The sequence below is a fragment of the Drosophila erecta genome, unplaced genomic scaffold (genome assembly GCF_003286155.1).
Source record: "Drosophila erecta strain 14021-0224.00,06,07 unplaced genomic scaffold, DereRS2 tig00000126-arrow-pilon, whole genome shotgun sequence".
In the NCBI taxonomy this organism is placed as follows: Eukaryota; Metazoa; Arthropoda; class Insecta; order Diptera; family Drosophilidae; genus Drosophila; species Drosophila erecta.
The window spans coordinates 5523604-5540576 of NW_020825209.1; the positions used below are offsets into that span (position 1 = coordinate 5523604).

Below are 16973 nucleotides of genomic sequence, written 5' to 3' on the forward strand. Positions count from 1 at the left end.
TCCTTCCCTCATCTGCGTGTGCATTTTGTTCCACTTGAGTTTGTTTGTTTAACGACCTTTGAAATTAGGCAAAACTAAGGGCCAAAGGATGAGGCCCGATGCTCTGGGGTTGCCTCTGAGGTTGGGTATGGGTTTGGGCTCTTGGCTCTGGGTTCTGGCTTTTGTGGGTCTGGACAGCAGACAGCAATTTATACTGTTTATATGCTAATTTCGCCGATCGCCTTTTCATTTAGACGGCGCCGAGTTTGCATACGATTCGGATGCAGATTTCCCATTTGCTGGCCCAATTTAAATTGGGTTAACGTTTTTAATTAGCCAGCCGGAGGAGGGCGACGCTTGTTGGGGGTTGAAACACACTCCAGAGCAGCTTATGATCAAAATAATTCAACTGAATTAATTTAGATGAATTTAAAGAGAGTAGGCAATCGATTGGCCGAACTAATTGGTGCAGATTAGCTATCTACCTGTACTAAATACTAAAGGATGTGCAAAGGGATGCGAACTTGAGCGATCACAAATATGGATAAATACGATTAGGGTAGCAACATAACAATTGCCTGAACTATTTGTTATTTGTTTTTAAATCAGAATTGGAAATAACGTATTGTGGCAACTGGCACTGCAGTTTGGACTCCAGGTCCTCAAAGGACTGCCCCATCAATCCTTGGGGGTCTCATTCAGTTTCAGTTTGGCCAGCTCACCTTGGCGTCGTCGCCTCTAAATGCCCGAATGTCTTAGCCATTAGCTGCCACGCCCCCTATCGATTGGCGAGCCACAAGCACACATGATATACCCAGTCCACTGTTAATCCGTAATCCAAATCCCCGAACCGGCACACAACAGCCAACAAATGCCAAGGACCTGTTCCAGTTGCCGGAATCTTCGTGGTAAATTAGGAGGACAAACCCCCGAAAATTCTGTGCCAGATACGATTACAACTCCTTCTACGCAGCAGTCCTTTTCCCGGGCAGTCGGAAAGTCAACAGAAACCATAATTCAGATAATTTTATTTATAACACCCTTGAGGAATTATATTTTATTTACTCTTTCAAGTGTGATGATGAGGTTGCCGGCGGACAGGGGTAAAAGGCATTGTTGGATGGACTGATACCGATGCCGATATGGTCCGTGGTCCGTGGTCCTTGGTCCTTGGTCCTTGGTCCTTGGTCCTTGTCAGGGACCTGCCCCTTTGTTGTGTTTGTTGATCGGTGTTTGCTGTTTGGTGAACTCTATGAATGTCTGGGTCGCGCCGAACGGGGGTTGAATCCCCCTGCGTCCTGCGGCTCCTTCGATTTGCTAGCAGATGTGTTTGTAAATTGTCGAAATCTGTGTGCATTTCAGCATATGAAACTCGCGTAGCCGAGCGCTCTTTGATTTTTATTGCATTTTTTCCATATTTCGGCACTAAGCGCCCCCCTTTGGTTGCGGTGCACTTGGTGGTTCGTGTGGTTAACCACTGGTCGGTGGCTCCACAAGTCGATGGCCCAAAGCCTCAAGCTCCAAAACCCCCATGTAATTGCCCAGTCAGCAGGAGCACTGGCTCCGGCAAATTTTTGCAATTAAATATCACTTAAAACTGCAACCGAACGGAGCAAAACCAAGGCGGCAAAAGGATAGAATGGTATGGTTTGGTATGGAATAGATGGGGCGGGAGAGGAGGGCATACGAAAAGGGGTCGGATTGTAGGAGTAATTTACTTCCGCCATTGGAGCTTTAAACATATCCGAGCAACACCCACCACTACCTAATTGTGGAAACCAATTTGCGCCGCTATAAATTAGAAAGACAAACGACGCTCGTCCTCGAATCCTGCTGAATTTCCAGAGGGGCGGCTGGGCTGGTCTGGTCTGGTTAGGAATGGGGCGTGGCCGCTTCCGCTTCCGGTTCCTGTTTCTATTTCTATTTCAGTTGCTGTTGCTGTTGCTGTGGTCTCGCTCGCATATCTTGGAAATTTGCATAAATAGACCTTAATTGTTTGCAATTATAAAACGAGACCGAAACGAACAGAATAGCGGCCCTGCCGGAATAACACATGGATTCATGGCTACATGGAAGCCTGGATACGTGGACTCATGAATGCACCCTCTGACTGGGGCCTTTCCACCTCGATAGTTGGTGGAGATGCGCAGCAGATAGTATTCCGGATAATTGAGCGCGCTATCTAATCTACTTGGGCAGCAACTTCTTATGCGCAGGAACACCGATTAAGTGGGTGTTTAACAATGTAATAATGCATACGTTCTGGCAAAAATAAAATATTTCTAAGAGTTATTTTCGGCCTGACTCGACCTAAATGTCATATCATAAACGATATGTGACTCGCATAAGGCTGAGTTTCAGAACTAACAGCCAAAAATTAGTTCGGCCCGAATTGGAATCCAAATAATATGTGTTTTATTAGGCTGATATCACTTGTATACTTCGTGTTTATACTATAAAAACCAGTAAAACCAGTAAGGCATAGGATGGCCTTTAAGGATCCACTATCCCATCCGATTTCCCATTCGATCCGTTTCGATAGCATTTGCGTGAGCATTGTAAAACAATTTGGTGGCAACTGGAAGTCAATTACTCAATAAAACCAATTACCTGACTATTTTTATCCATTATAATGCATTTTATTTCATTTGCAATTGCGTTTCGTGTCGCTCGTTGTTGTAATGATTTCAATTGCATTCCCATAGCGTAGCTTAACCCCTTGTCGCCCCCTGGCGAGTCGCCCCACTCTTAACCCCTTGCCCCTTAACCCCCCGATGCCCACCGTTGGCTGACTTTGCATGTCAGTCGTGTGATTATCGTGTGTCTTTGTCTATCCGGCTATGGCCCTCTCTCTCTTTCGGGGACGGGGACATTTGGCTACGCTTTTCGTCTGAAATTGTTTCTTGACATGACATATCAATTTGTCAATGCGAACGACAAGACAGCGACAGTCTGTCCGTCATTCGAATGGCGAGCGCAACTGCACGGGTTTTGGAGGTGCAACCATACGTATGTACATATGTGCATATGTACATACCCATGTACATGCATAGCTGCAACAACAACAACCCCCAGAGAACTGAGGGGCAGGAGGGGCAGGAGGGGCTCTTGTTAAAGTCGGGAACGAAGCATTGCATGCCGCTGTTCGAAAACAATTTGTTGCACATTAAAAAATGCACAATGCATGCAAATGACTTCAAATTGTCGCAGGCACACACACACACACACACACCCCCTCCCCCCTGCCAAAGTAACCACTTTAATTGCAGATTAAATCAACGTCCCAATATCCAGCCAATGAACAATGAACACAAGTGGAACCATCCCTTCTAATCCATAAACAGCAAATATTGAATATTGCAGCGATTCGGGGAAACAAAACTTAAATAGCACCGTGCCTCTTCACACCGACAAGCATGGTACCCATCATCAGCATCCGTTGGCATCTCAAAAGTCGCCGTTTGGGACCTCGGGGCACTTGCAGAAATGCAACTCGCGACCGCTGGAGCAGGGACGGCTGCCAGGAGCGGGCCGACTCACAAATGTAATACACACATCAGGCAAATAAATTAGAAGGCAACTCCTTCGGCAGAAGCGTCAGCCAGGCCGCGCCCCCCGTTCGCACTCGAGTCCTACAAAATGGAGCCGCAACCCAAGCCATCCCGAGGCCAGACCCAGACCCAGACCCATACCCAGACCCAGATCCAGGCCGAGATGCAGAGTGGAGAGTGGAGAGTAATGCAGACAATCCGTCATACAGGTGTGAATGATTCATTAATTTCTCGCCTTCATACGAATTTTCATTTCAGTTAACATGCAAGCGGAACCGAAACGAGACGCAATGAGTTACGCACACTGCGAGAAAAGCCCACTTCTGTTCATTTAGTTCATGCTTGTATGCCTTCTTTTTTTGTTGCATGTCATATTGTTTGAATTGTATTCTTATGTTATAACAACGTTATATGTGAAGGCTGAAAATGCATTACACATAGTATGGTTTAACTTGGTATCTTCAGTGTAGCTGAGGATCGTTAAAGAGGGTAAAACGGGAGAATAACTCTGGAGATGGAGATGGAGATGGGGCTGGACTTTAACGGCGACGTATGCCTGGCAGCTTTCTTGGAGATCCGCTCGACTCCAGCCGCAGCCACAGCCACATCCACATCCACATCCACATAGCCCACTGCTGATCCTCCGAGCTTAACGTCTTCATTACGCACGGCCACGGCCCACGTTTCCTGCCACCTTCCCCTCTCCAGAGGCAGAGGAACCGCGTCGGAATCCGAAAAAGTCGGGAATCTGAAAAGCACAGAAACTGAAACAGAGACCCAGAATCAGAATCAGAACCAGAACCAGAACCAGAGAATCACTCTGTGCCGCTGCCAATTTCGTTTTGCATTTTCAATTTTGTGGCACTTCCTTTCGGGATCTGGGCATCTCGCGAGCTGGAGATCTTGGGATCGAACCTAAGCCAGAGCTCAGCCAGCGGGTGGCTAGCGGTCTCAGCTGGTGGGGATTGTCTGCGGATCGGCTAGCGTTAATTAGCTGATGAGCCCAGAAATCAAATGCCAATTAACCAATCGGGGTGCACAAAAGCAGCCCTAATTGAATTAGGTCAAGTCAAGCAGCTGGAATATCCGGGTTGTGCAAATAAATTGGGCAATAAATTACATACACGATGGAATCACACGCACTTCTGTTGGTGAGATTTTATTTCGTATGATGTGGTTTAAATATGCTTTATGACTGGCATTCGAGTTGAAAATTAGGAATACTTATTCAAATTGAAGTCTATGGCATTGTTTTTGAATAAGTTTCAATCAATAAGCAACAAAGTGCTTTAACTGCTTTCGTCGCACAATCATTTCTAGTTGGGCAATTGCTCCCCGACTATCAGATACCCGTTACTCAGCTAGTGGCAGCGCAAACGTTCCCGAGATCGAGACGTTCATACGGACAGACGGACGGACGGACGGACGGACATGGCCAGTTCGACACGGCTATTGATCCTGATCAAGAATATATCACTTTATATGGTCGGAAAGATTTCCTTCTGCCTGTTACATACCTTTCAACGAACCTAGAATACCCTTTTGCTCTACGAGTAGCGGGTATTACTATATTATTCCAAATTGAGCCACAAAGGACGTCTCCAATAAATTGGTCAAACAATCGTGAGTTTCACACGAATTGCAGTTCGTTGCGGGTCGTAAAAAGCTCTGATTGATCTTTGCCTGCTGTTTGCCGTTTGCTGTTTGCCGTTTGCCGTTTGGATGGATCTTAATATAACAACAATTCATATTTTTTATTACACCTACTTTGAGGGCCACAAAATGCGACGTCGATCGGCGGAGCGAGCGGCTCCCAAAATGAAGGCGTTAACCAACTTTAATACATTTATTTGGGCCACAAAGCCAAAGCTGGCCGGGATTGGGACGGGGTCTCCAACTGAAACTGAGCTGGGCACCTCCAAGGAAGCCAGCAACTTGGGGCGCAGGCGCAGCAGACGCTGCCATATCTGTCCAAAGTAATAATTATGTTTCACGTTGTTATCCTAATTTACGTGCCCCAGAACAAGAGACCTAACCGGAATCCCAGTATGCGGTGCACTGAAAGAAATAGCTGCTGGTACTGGCTTATAAACGTTGATTTTCATAAAATGTAGCATCACTGAAATGTGTTATTATTGTCCAATGAAAAGTATTTAGAACTATTTAAAAGTATGGTGCATCCTGCAGATACATGTATCTTGTATCCGAACTGTTCAAGTAATTCATTTCAAATACGGTTTTTGTAAACGTAAATTCAAGTTTTCTGGAAATTTTGGGTTATTGGGTATCAGCTGGGATACCATAAACTATTCCCATCGGCAATTTATATTTTGAAATTTCTGCCTTGCACTCTTACCGATAGAGTGGCGGGTATCTGATAGTCGCGACGCTCGCCTAAAGCGTTCCTTCCTGCTTTCTGTGGTAGTGGTAGTATAAGGCATAGGAAGTGTGAAACTATTTCTCGCAGTGTCTGAACCTGAACCGCCGTCACAAGCTAAGCCCGGGGCTTCAGTTTGAGCCAAACTGAAAAGGCTGAGGCCAAAACAGAGGCTCATCATCGTCGTGGTCGTCCAGCCGTCGACTTTGGATGGTCGGCGCATTTCACTGGAAAAATATTAAACACAAAGCGAGATACTGAAAATTGATTTCTCACCTTCGTGCACGTTATGGAGGCTTCGCTGTCCCATGTCCGCCCGTCCTTGCGGCTTATAATTAATTAATACGTAGCTGCACATGTACAAATACAGATATAAATATCCGGATTTGGATACAGCACTTCGTGATTTGCACGCCCGCCGCGTTTCGGTTTGACGGGCTCAAAAAACATTTCAATAATCATAATCTCGCAAGTGAGGGCAGCCCCAAAGTGGGGGGCAATGGGCATGGCATCTATGGAGGATGGAGTAGTGCCCAGCTTGGATGCCCGCCAGACAGCCTGTCGCAGGGGCACCTCCCCTTTCCCCTAACCCTTTCCCTTTGCAGCCAGCCTGCTCTCCGCCACTCGTAAATTAACATTTATCTGGGAATTTATTGCATCATCGAGAAAAGTTTTCAATTCGCTGGAGAAGCAGCCGGGAAATAAGAGGTGCGATAGAGAAATAGGATAGGTGTGAGTATAGTCTGCTGAGAATCCCCATTTCCATACCCATTCCTATACCATTTCCAAGCACCTGTTGGTCAGTGGAAAATTTATTTGTCATTTCTTTTGCACCATTTGTCGCGGCTCTTAATTTCCTTTCAAAACGCAGCTTAGTTTTCCATTTCGAAATCTTCATCTCTCGTCATTTTTGAAGAGGCGTTTGCCTTCTTCATTCGTTTCGTAAACTACGATGTGCTGTTTTTAAGTGGATGTTATGTTTGGAGTAAGCTTAAAAGAAATATAATAATATCTGTGCTATCATGTTTATATTCCAAGCCTCCTTAATTAAATGAAAGGCACAATGATATCTAACAGACGCTCAAAGATAAGTATTAATTAATAAGGTGAAATATTGCAGCAATTTTCGGCAATTGCAGGGCATCTGGAGTTCGTCTGTATACCCTACATCGGGGTCGCCCCTTTTGTTGGTAATATTTTCTTTTGTAACTGCGGCTCAGTTCGTTAGGCTCCCATCCGGAAAATGATTTTTTTTGCCCAGCCTGGTGCATTGTGACATTTAAAAACGAGCATGGCATATAAAAATTTGTATGATATGATTTTTATAGACTTCAAATCGATTTTTTTATGATCATCGCTGCCGCTTTTTATGCGCTCACCACGGTTTTATGTGACAGCAGCGCAGCGGCAGCGGCAGGGGGCATGGTTATGGCCATTATGGGGGTTATGGCCTGAAAGCTAACACCAACGGGGGCGGGCGGGTGCTAACCCATTGGAAGCACTGATGTAATTATGTAATTAGGTGTTAGGGCAAACAATTTGATGGAGTCACAGGCGCATACTGACCATGATAAAGATGCTTGCAGCACCGTTAGGCGGCCCTGCTTATCGAGGCACTCTGATCGCACGACATCTGGACCATATGCCACATACGAGTAATAAGTTATGAGATACACATACATATGGGATCGATTCAATATCCGGTCGTGGCCACCTGTTGTGCCCCTTTTTCTATGTGCGCCGCATTTTTAATTTAATTTTTTGCACTCTCCCTCATATGCAAGCTTAAATTATTTCGTACGCTCCTCAACTTCGAACCTCATGCTCATCCTCCCGCTCCCGCTCCTCCCGCTCCTCCTGCTGCTCCCGCTCCTGGCCATCGCTGGTGATTAATAAAGCCAACATCCAGACCGGATCGGCAAAGTTGCCTTTGCAACAGCTGGCTGCAACAGCCTGGCCAATTCCAATTGCCAATCGCGTTCGTGAGAAGAGCGACGGGCCCAAAAGCACAGAAACAGTGCCGAAAGTGCAGAAACTGCAGTTGACTTTCTTTTTTATGGACTAATAATTATTATGATTATAATCATTGGCCCAGCCGCTAATTGACGAGCGCTTACGCGATTTCCTTGATGTTTTGCGGACTTATTGAATTTTCTGTGAACCTCACTATTGCTAAATTAAATTAAGTTCCTATTAAATACTCCAAAATCCAATAGCACAGTTCGCCTTTTTATGGGTTTTTAATATGGCTTGTGAAAAGTAGAGTTGTTATTATATCTCAGATAGCAAGAAATATCTTCAGTCGCAACTGAATCTGGTAGAATGTTTAAATGGAGTGCAGTTTTGTAATTTTTAGCGTATTTTATTTTGTACAAGTAACTTATCCCTATGCGAACTGTACACTTATGGTAGGAGCTAACTTATGGCGAACTATGTACAAGTGCTTCCCAGTGTGGGAAGCATGCTCACTTTTTGATCACCGCATTGGCAGTCGCGTCCTGGGGAAACTGGGAGGTCCTCAGGCGGTGGTACGAGCAGGCCACCCGACATCCGCGGGTGCAGAACTCCCGATCCGCGCACATGGAGTTGGCCAGACTGCGCTGGACAACCTCGAGGACGCGGCAGTAGTCGTGGCACATGTAGCATTCTGGCCGGGATCGGCAGAGCAGCGGCGGCGTAATCACTGGCATGGCTTGGCGGTAGCAGAGCTCCCTGCACTCGGCGATCCTCTGTGCTCGTCCTTGCAGTCCATTCGCTCCGCCGGATGTGGATGTGGATGTGGATGCGGCCAGCGCATGGCCAGCGAGAAGGAGGCTCAGAAGCAGGATGGTAATCATGGTTTTTGCTACTACAGCCATGTTTCCTTTGAATATGAGGTATTTGTTTTTAGTTTACTCCCGCAAGGTCTATGAATCTATGAGGTGCGGATCGCTTTAGATTTCTCGGCCTTCTGATTGTCCCGGTCAAGTAGTATGGCCTTATATACGAACGCCGTCGCTTTCAACCTTTTCATTCACAAAACACTTGGAAAATCCCAACTAACTACCTGGTATATATGCGTCCGCAGGCATATGATCCTCTAGATCGACACTGGGAGTCCAGGTAATTGACAACACGTGTGCGCAACGCATCGCCGCTGCAGTTTCATGAATGGCCGGCAATGCGGGAAATCCCATGGTCTTTCCCGCCATTCATAAGGTTACCTGCGGGATGAGCGAAAAGTGCCGGATTACCGGTGGCGCCATTCGGTGACAGTTTTTATTGTTGCGTAATACGCTTCTCGCAACACTGATCCCGGAGGCGACTTGATGCACTACCTGGCTCGAAAACGAAACCGAAAACGAAAACGAAGATCGACAGACGCAAGTTAATTGGGAAAGTTGCTGGTAAAACCGCAGCTCGAGTCCTATTGATAAGCAGCTCACCACACATAGCGTTTTAGCTGTTTAAATATGATACTTTTTAGTTTTAGTTATCATTAACCTTTTTTTCTAAATGTTACAAACGAATTATAGAAAACTCATGCATTTAAAAACTCTATTGTAAAAACTCTTTCCAATAAATATAATATTTTCTCTAACTAAAGCGCATCAGTAAAATGTACTTATGAAAAGAATTCATCAAAAATGAATTCCGTTTTCAAAAACGTGCATACTGGCGCCACCTATGTATGCTTCTTGTGTCCGCAATTGAGCATACAGCGCCATCTACTGCACGATGCGTATATCTTTTTTGCAGCTCTTATGTACATTTACAATAAGTAGAGAGTGTGTAAAATAGAAAATATGTGTAATATAAAAATCTAGGTACTCGTACAAGGTGTAGATTTTGGCAGAGAGAAGTACATACATATACATACATATATGAAACTATTATTCCTATGTCATCTACATATATGGTATACGAATTTACCAAATTCATCAAATGATCTTTTCTTTTGCAGAAAATGCAAATCCATTTTACTGTGCTGAAAGTCTGAAAAATGAGTTTAAAATTGAGAAGGTATTTTTTCGGAGATCATTACTCGATGGTATAAAGTGTATATATTCTTGATCAGGATCAATAGCCGAGTCTGTCCGTATGAACGTCTCGATCCCAGGAACTAGAAAAGCTAGAATATTGAGATTAGGCATGCAGCTTTGGGTTACAAGAAACAGTATGGGACTGAAAACCCCAGAAGTCAATGGACAAGTGCAACAAGTTCTTTGTTTAATTTTTATTATTAAAAATGTTCTTTATATTGCCTTTGTTGTTTTGCTCATTTACTGTGACCGTTCGTACTCCTCTCCTCCTCACCGCTCTCCTACCATCGGCATTGCTTTGTATTTGTATCGTCATTTCATTCGTTTATTTAATTTCCATAGACAAATATTGTTTGTTTAATGTTCAAAGAGGAGCAGAGCCCACGACGGACTCGAATTTGGCTTGGCTTGGCTTGGATTGGACTTGTTTGGATTGGATGGGAGCGGGTTCTCTTACATCGTATACGTAATTACGACAAAAAAAACAGACACTAAATAAATACTACATTACAAACTAAAAACAAACCATACGCAATAGTGTACAAATGAGTCGAGCTCAAAACATAAATAACAAAGCCGAAAACAAAAATTAGTTAACAATTCAAATAAACCTAAATACAATAGAGTACAATACAATTGTAGGTTTCCTTGGTTTCCCCTTCATCTGTGTGTTCGGCATCCCTTCCATCTGGCAATCGATCCTCGTTGCCGTCGTTTGAGTACATGACGTGGATTAAACTAAGTACAATAATGGTTATGTCATATGAGATCCCCAATGGTGGGGATCCTTCGCTTCCCTTCAAGGACCTTTGGGCACGGGCGTTGCGATGATTGAGCAGCTTCGAAATGGTTTCAGATCGAGTGTGCATAACAGAACCTCAACTATATGGGGGCTAGGCTATATCAAATCTATCAAATATCAAATATCAAACTGCACATCGTCTTCCAATTAACATTCGACGACTTATTTAAATCACAGCTAAAAGGCAAGCATAAAAGTAATTAATTGATTACACAAAACATCAACATCAACGACCTTGTCTCGTTATCTTTCTCCTTCTCTGTCTGATTCGTGCCCAAAGTGGGAGGTTTAAAGGGGTTGAGGTTTTGGTTGTGGGTGGGAATTGGATTACTGGCTCTCAAACTTGCTTATGTACAACTTTGTTATTCGTTTACTTGACTACGCATAATTAATTTATATTTATATAATCGTCATGTTCTGTTCTTTTGTTTTCCATCGTTCATCTCATCTCATTAAATAGTTAATATTTATAGTATAGCACCGAGTACAAAAAAATGATCAATAAACAGAGTTTGAATTTTGTTTCCTTGATTTTTCTGGTTTTTGTTTTTCGTTTTTTGTTTTTTGTTGTTTTTGTTTCTTTTCTTGTTTTAGCAAAACTAACAATTTCCTCGCTTTGCTTACGCATGTAACTTTTGTTTTTTGTTTGGTGTTCTCGTTTTCTTATTGTTTTTCGCTGTTCTTGTTATACAGAACGTTTAACGGTTGTTTGTTTGTTTGTTGCTTGCTTTGTTGTTACTGTTTGTTGTTTAATGTTTCGTTAAATTCTACTACTTATTTAAGGTAATAATTTCTGTTGCTTTCGTTTACGTTTTGTTGTCACAAGCGAATCGTCTCCGTTCGATATCCCCTCACTTACATCGTTCCATCGCCAGATATCTATAGAATTGTATGCGAAGGTGTTATATACATGGACCACATAAGATATATAGAGCTGCAGCTATCAGCTCACCTGCGAATGCGAACTGTCGCTCTCCACCTGCTCAGAATAGCAGTGCTTATAATTAAGATAGTCTAGAAGTCTTCTCGGTAATGGCAATGTCTGTATTAGATCCTTTCGTATAACCGCCTTTAGTATAACAAATCTGAAATGATAGATGTATTATAAGGATGTATGATACTGGAAACCGGAGGGACAAACCCACCTGCACATGTGCTGCAAGCTTTGTACATGCTTAAACCTAGATACTGGATTGGTTAACTGCACTCGCATTGGTCCGTGCTCAGGCCGACGATGCAGGAAGAACAGATATCTGGGGGAGAATGTGGATTGGGTTTTCAGTGATGAAGTGGATGCAGTACTATTGGGCTGTGCTAACCTGCCGCTCCGCGAATGCTCGACAGCCTTCTCAATGAACTCGGTGATGGTTTGCGACTTGAACTTGGCATACGACCCGAAGGAAAAGGTTCCTGGTTAAGTTGAATAAACACGATGTGAATATAGTATTGTAATTGTCATCGATGTATATGATATAAACGCACCCTGATCTTGCTCGATGCGCACATGACGCACACAGTTGTTCAGCTTGAAGCTCAGAGAGAAGATGTAGTGGTCGTCGGAGCTGTCGCGCACGATGAAGGAGCCGTCCGGTTCGCTGGATAGCACCTTCTCGGCTGCCTCGCTGGACAGGGGACCCCAGTACCAGCCATACTGGGAAACAAAATCAAGAACGATTAGCACTTTTCGGGGAGTAGTAAGCCTCAAACCTACATCTTTGACTTTCTCAATGCTGGAGGTGAACTGCAGTGCCCGGGGTTCCTGGATGACGTTCGCCTTGACCTCCTCCGGCTCCGGTTTGACGGCTTCAATGGCATAGGCTGCGGCTGTGGATGGGAAAATTACGACATTATAGGCATACAAGATCACCAGTTTGGGAGCCGACTACTCACCCTTCTTTGGTAGTGGTGGCAGGGCACGAGACTGGAACTTCTTGCGCAGATCGGCATTTGGTTCGTCTGCCTCAGCCGTAATTACCGCCCCGTTCAGTTCGCTGGCCAACTGGGTTTGGCCCGCTGCCCCCGGAGCGCTGGTTATCACGGCAGCTGGCGGGATCAGGGGCGCTGTTGCCGATGCATTCGCATTGGCACTGGCGTAGGTGCCGGTCGGATTGGCGGCCGAGCCTCGGCAACGACTGTGATTGCTACGCCGGAAGCGGAAGATGCTGCAGAACCGCTGCTTTAGGTTCAGCGTGAACTGCGACTTCTTCTCCGAGTGCAGGACGTGCTTGTTATTCGGTGGCTGGTGCTGGTTGTGGTTGTGGTGCTCCGTTGGCGGCTTCTCCAGCTGCTGTTGCGATGGCTGATGGTTGTTATTGTTGTTGTTGTTGTTGAGCTTATCGTTGTCCAGGTTGTGCTTGTTCTGCTTGCTCAGATACTTGCCACCGCCAACGCCCCCGCTGCCCCCGCCAACGCCACCATCACTGCTGGCCCCACCAGCCCCATTGCCCGCACCTGGTGGGCCACCACCTCCTCGGGTGGTGCCCACACTGCTCCGCGTTCTCGCAGTGGTGGTGGTGGTATTGGTCGACACACTCCAAATGGTCTCGTTGCTCGACTTGACCATCGGCTTGGGCGTGGGCTTGCCTGCATCCGAATAGAGGGTGTGGTAGAACTGCTTCACCTCGTCCAGTGTCATGTGCAGTGGCTCCGATTCGCTGACCTGACCCATGCCAACGCCCACGGGCGTGCGGTACTTGCCGTGCTTGCTCTTCTCGCCATCCCCGTCGCTGGTCTCCGTTCCGGCGCCCGTGCCCGATCCTCCGTAGCGCTGCTTGCGCTTGTTGCGTTTGTTTCGCCTGCTTGCCTTGTGGTAAGTGGGCGCCGCGGGCTTCTGCTGCTGCTGTTCCTCCATCAACTGTTGCTGCTGCTGCTGCTGCTGCTCGATCATGTCCACGGGGAAAGCGTAGATGTCCGAGTCGATGGGCACGTTGTAGAAGTCGGATATCTCGCGCGTGAACAGCGCGTCGTGCGACATGGCCTGGGTGATGAAAATCGAATCGTCCGGCTTGTTGGCCGACGAGACGTTCAGGGAGTTGTGCGAGCTGCTCAGGCGGCTGTTGAGCGAGTTCCTCGAGTTGGGCCGCTGGCCATGGCTGTAGCCGTAGCCCGGCTGGTGGTGGTGATGGTGATGATGGCTTCCATGCCCGTGGCCATGGTTGTGGTGGTAGTGACAATGGCTGGTGTGGCCCAGTGGACTGTATAGCGAGGCCTGGCGTCGCTGCAGACTGCTGTTATCCACCGGCTGCCTTCTGGCCCCGTAGTACAGGTCATAGTCGTGGATCTCCGAGAGACCGGCGCTGTTGAATCTCTGTTGGGCAGCCGCCGCCTTGGCACTGGCTATGTTGTCCTGCTCCGTGGGTATGGCCTTGAAATAGCGAGTGTGGTCCTGGTAGTACGGACATAGCGTCTGCTTGATCTTAACTATTGACACGGGTGGTGGGGGAGATGGCAGCGGGGAGCAGCTGCTAGCGTCCGATTGCTCCCCCTCGAGCAGATCCACGCTGTTGCCCAGCGAACTGCTCACAATGTTGTTGGGCTCGTCGTAAATGTTGTCCGTGTGGCTGTTCAGAATGGAATCGCTTGAGTACAGGTGCTTGTTGATCGCATACGACTCTTTGAGACTCATTTGCCCCAGGGCCTGGCCATCCAGGGCGTCCAACTTGCACTCGGTCTTGGCCAGCAAGAGGACCAACTCCTGGCTGGGCAGATGCGGTTCCTCGGGCAGAACGGCCGTGGCCAGGCCGCTCACCATGGTGGTGGCATCGTCCTTCAGGTGCTCGAACGACGATTGTGAGGAGGTCCAGCGACGCAAACTGTTCACTATATTTTTGGAGATGGAGCGCACCAGGGTGGTCTGTGGCGAGTCCTGGAACTCGGGCGGCGGATCAATGGGCGCCAGCGGTCCCTTTTTCAGTGTATTAAAGTTCTCGGCACTCATTCCGCCCTCGGAGCAATTATCCAGTGAATCGAACTGCGAGACCTCGCCATCGCTCTCCACCATCTGCAAGGGATTCAATGGGATTAGGGTGATTCTCGGGGGAATTCGTGCACTGGATTGTGCGGTTTACCTCAATCTCGAATTTGCACATGCCCAATCGGTAGGAGTCGCCACTGGAGATGGAGCTGTTGGTGGTCAGGGGTACTCCACTATCATCGCTCAGGGAGGCCGCCGCATTCAGCTCGATGCTGTTTGCGCTGACCAGTTCGTGATGCGGCGGTGGCATGATGCTAAAGCTGTCGCTGCTGCAGATGCTCGACACGCAGACGCCTCCTCCTCCTCCTCCTCCGGCCACGCCTCCGCTCCCGCCAACGCTACCGCCCACATTGCCATTCGAATTGGAGCTGCAGTTGGAGTTGCTGTCCTTAAGCTTAATGGACGATTCCATCTTCGGGGCAAGAGACTCAGGTGAGAGGCAACAGCTGAATAACGAAATGAAAAGTGGGTACGTATTATAAACAACTATTTTTAAGGATGCTGAAAAATATGCATATCTTAAAAATAACTTCAATGAAGGACACCACAAAGGTTAACAAAGGTGATGCAATTAGTGATGATATTAAGATTTCTTATTATACATTGATTAGTTCTTTTCCCGGAGGCGTAGAGATTTGTAAATACCAACTAAATAGTACTTTAGATTGAAGTTTAAGTTAGTTATTAAAAATTAAAGACTGAATTGTTATTCAGTGCACTTAAGACATATTTCAAGCTATTATTTCAATGCCATTTTAGGAAGAGGTAACTTCCTTCATATCATATTTCTTAATTCCAGATATCTGCACATTGTTCGTGTATGATTAAATATCGCTGAATGTGCGGAAAATCCAACTTATCAGCAATATTTGAGGCGCGTTTCGTGAATATTGCCCTCTAAAATCGACCGGTGGAAAGGCTGCCTTATAGGCGGCATGCAGGACTTATAAAAATAGTATTAGCTGCAGTCTTTAGGGTTCGATTTTGATTAATTGGATGACACACATCCCAACCTATGACCTTTGGGTGCGGCGGCTGCAGTTTGCAACGAATGCAATTGAAGGTCAATGACAGTTGCGTGCGCCGTTTTTCGTCCTGTCGTCCTGGCCGCCCGCCCCCTTACCACGCCCCCTCGCCAAGCCTAACCTCCCCCGCCGCCACCTTTTCACCTACACTCGTGCTTGTGCGCAGAAATTGAACCCAAAAAAGCAGACGAGATTTTTTCCTCCTTTATGGGCGTAGAGATTTAGTTTGCGGATTTGGCCAGTGGATTTTTCAAAGAGATTTTCAGAGAACGGAAAACCGAAAAGTAAAAGATCCAGGAACTCAGGATCTTTGCCAATTGGAATGTGAAGTGCGTAAAAAGTACCGCTGTAGTACACACACACATGGATAAAAGAGTAGCCGGAAAATTCAGCCGCCCCCCGAAAACCGCCCACCGCCCACCGACATCGTGCGTCGTCGTTTTCGTAGTACGACGTTTGCTAGTATTTTTTAAGCCATTTTATATAGGCGCCGACAGCGGGTGGGAAGGAGAGAGGACGAACGGCAGTGCAGTGCAGCGATAACAAGAATTCTTATTAGAATTTTGTCATTCTGCGTATATACACAACTCGCACACACCAACACACTTTGCGAGAGAGCCACGACACCTACGCACACACACACTCTCACACTCGGGTTTAATTTAACACCTTTGCTTAATTTAATTATTGCTCTCCTGGCTCTCGCGTACACACACACACACCAGCGCAGGCCAGACTCTCACACACACACAGATGCACATGCACATACACGACCGTTTGCATTCATTACAAATACAATTCCAGTTGCAATCGCACTTGCCTTTCGCTGCCCCTTTCGTCGGCTGCTTTCCTCCGATTAGATTCGCGACACCCACACGGATCCGATCCTGATTCCAATTGCGATTCCGATCTGATTCCTATTGGCTGCTCTGCGCCAATTTGTTGTTGACGGGATTGATTGCACGCATTGCAATTGCTGCACGGCCGCTGCTTTCAATTTCGATGTTCAATTTCAGCATTTCAGTTTAGCTAGCGATGGCACTGCATAGATGTTAGGCCGATACTATCGATTGGAGGTACGATTAACGATCGATAGGACTGACATCACGTTGTAATCGATATTATTAGTGCTGCCAGACATTTTGCAAGTATTTTCAATGTATAATCAATATGTGAAAAATAGCCGTTACAATACAAACAAAAGGAAAACCCGCCGAATTTGAAACGAAATATATGGCAATTGT

The 16973-nt window shown here is 46.3% G+C and overlaps 2 protein-coding genes across 2 annotated transcripts; both read right to left on the reverse strand.

The window, feature by feature from the left end:
* Positions 1 to 8262: 8262 nt before the first annotated feature.
* Positions 8263 to 8765, reverse strand: LOC6550105. The gene has a single exon (XM_001977560.2). The coding sequence runs from the start codon at positions 8763 to 8765 to the stop codon at positions 8373 to 8375; it is 393 nt and encodes a 130-aa protein (XP_001977596.1). The 3' UTR covers positions 8263 to 8372.
* Positions 8766 to 10587: 1822 nt separating this feature from the next.
* Positions 10588 to 16618, reverse strand: LOC6550106. Its single transcript, XM_001977561.3, has 9 exons — positions 16550 to 16618; positions 14799 to 15150; positions 12622 to 14731; positions 12443 to 12555; positions 12214 to 12382; positions 12051 to 12141; positions 11877 to 11984; positions 11684 to 11816; positions 10588 to 11610 (listed from the first exon to the last, which is right to left on the reverse strand). The coding sequence occupies exons 2-9, from the start codon at positions 15114 to 15116 to the stop codon at positions 11587 to 11589; spliced, it is 3066 nt and encodes a 1021-aa protein (XP_001977597.1). The 5' UTR covers positions 15117 to 15150; positions 16550 to 16618; the 3' UTR covers positions 10588 to 11586.
* Between the last annotated feature and the right edge of the window lie 355 nt (positions 16619 to 16973).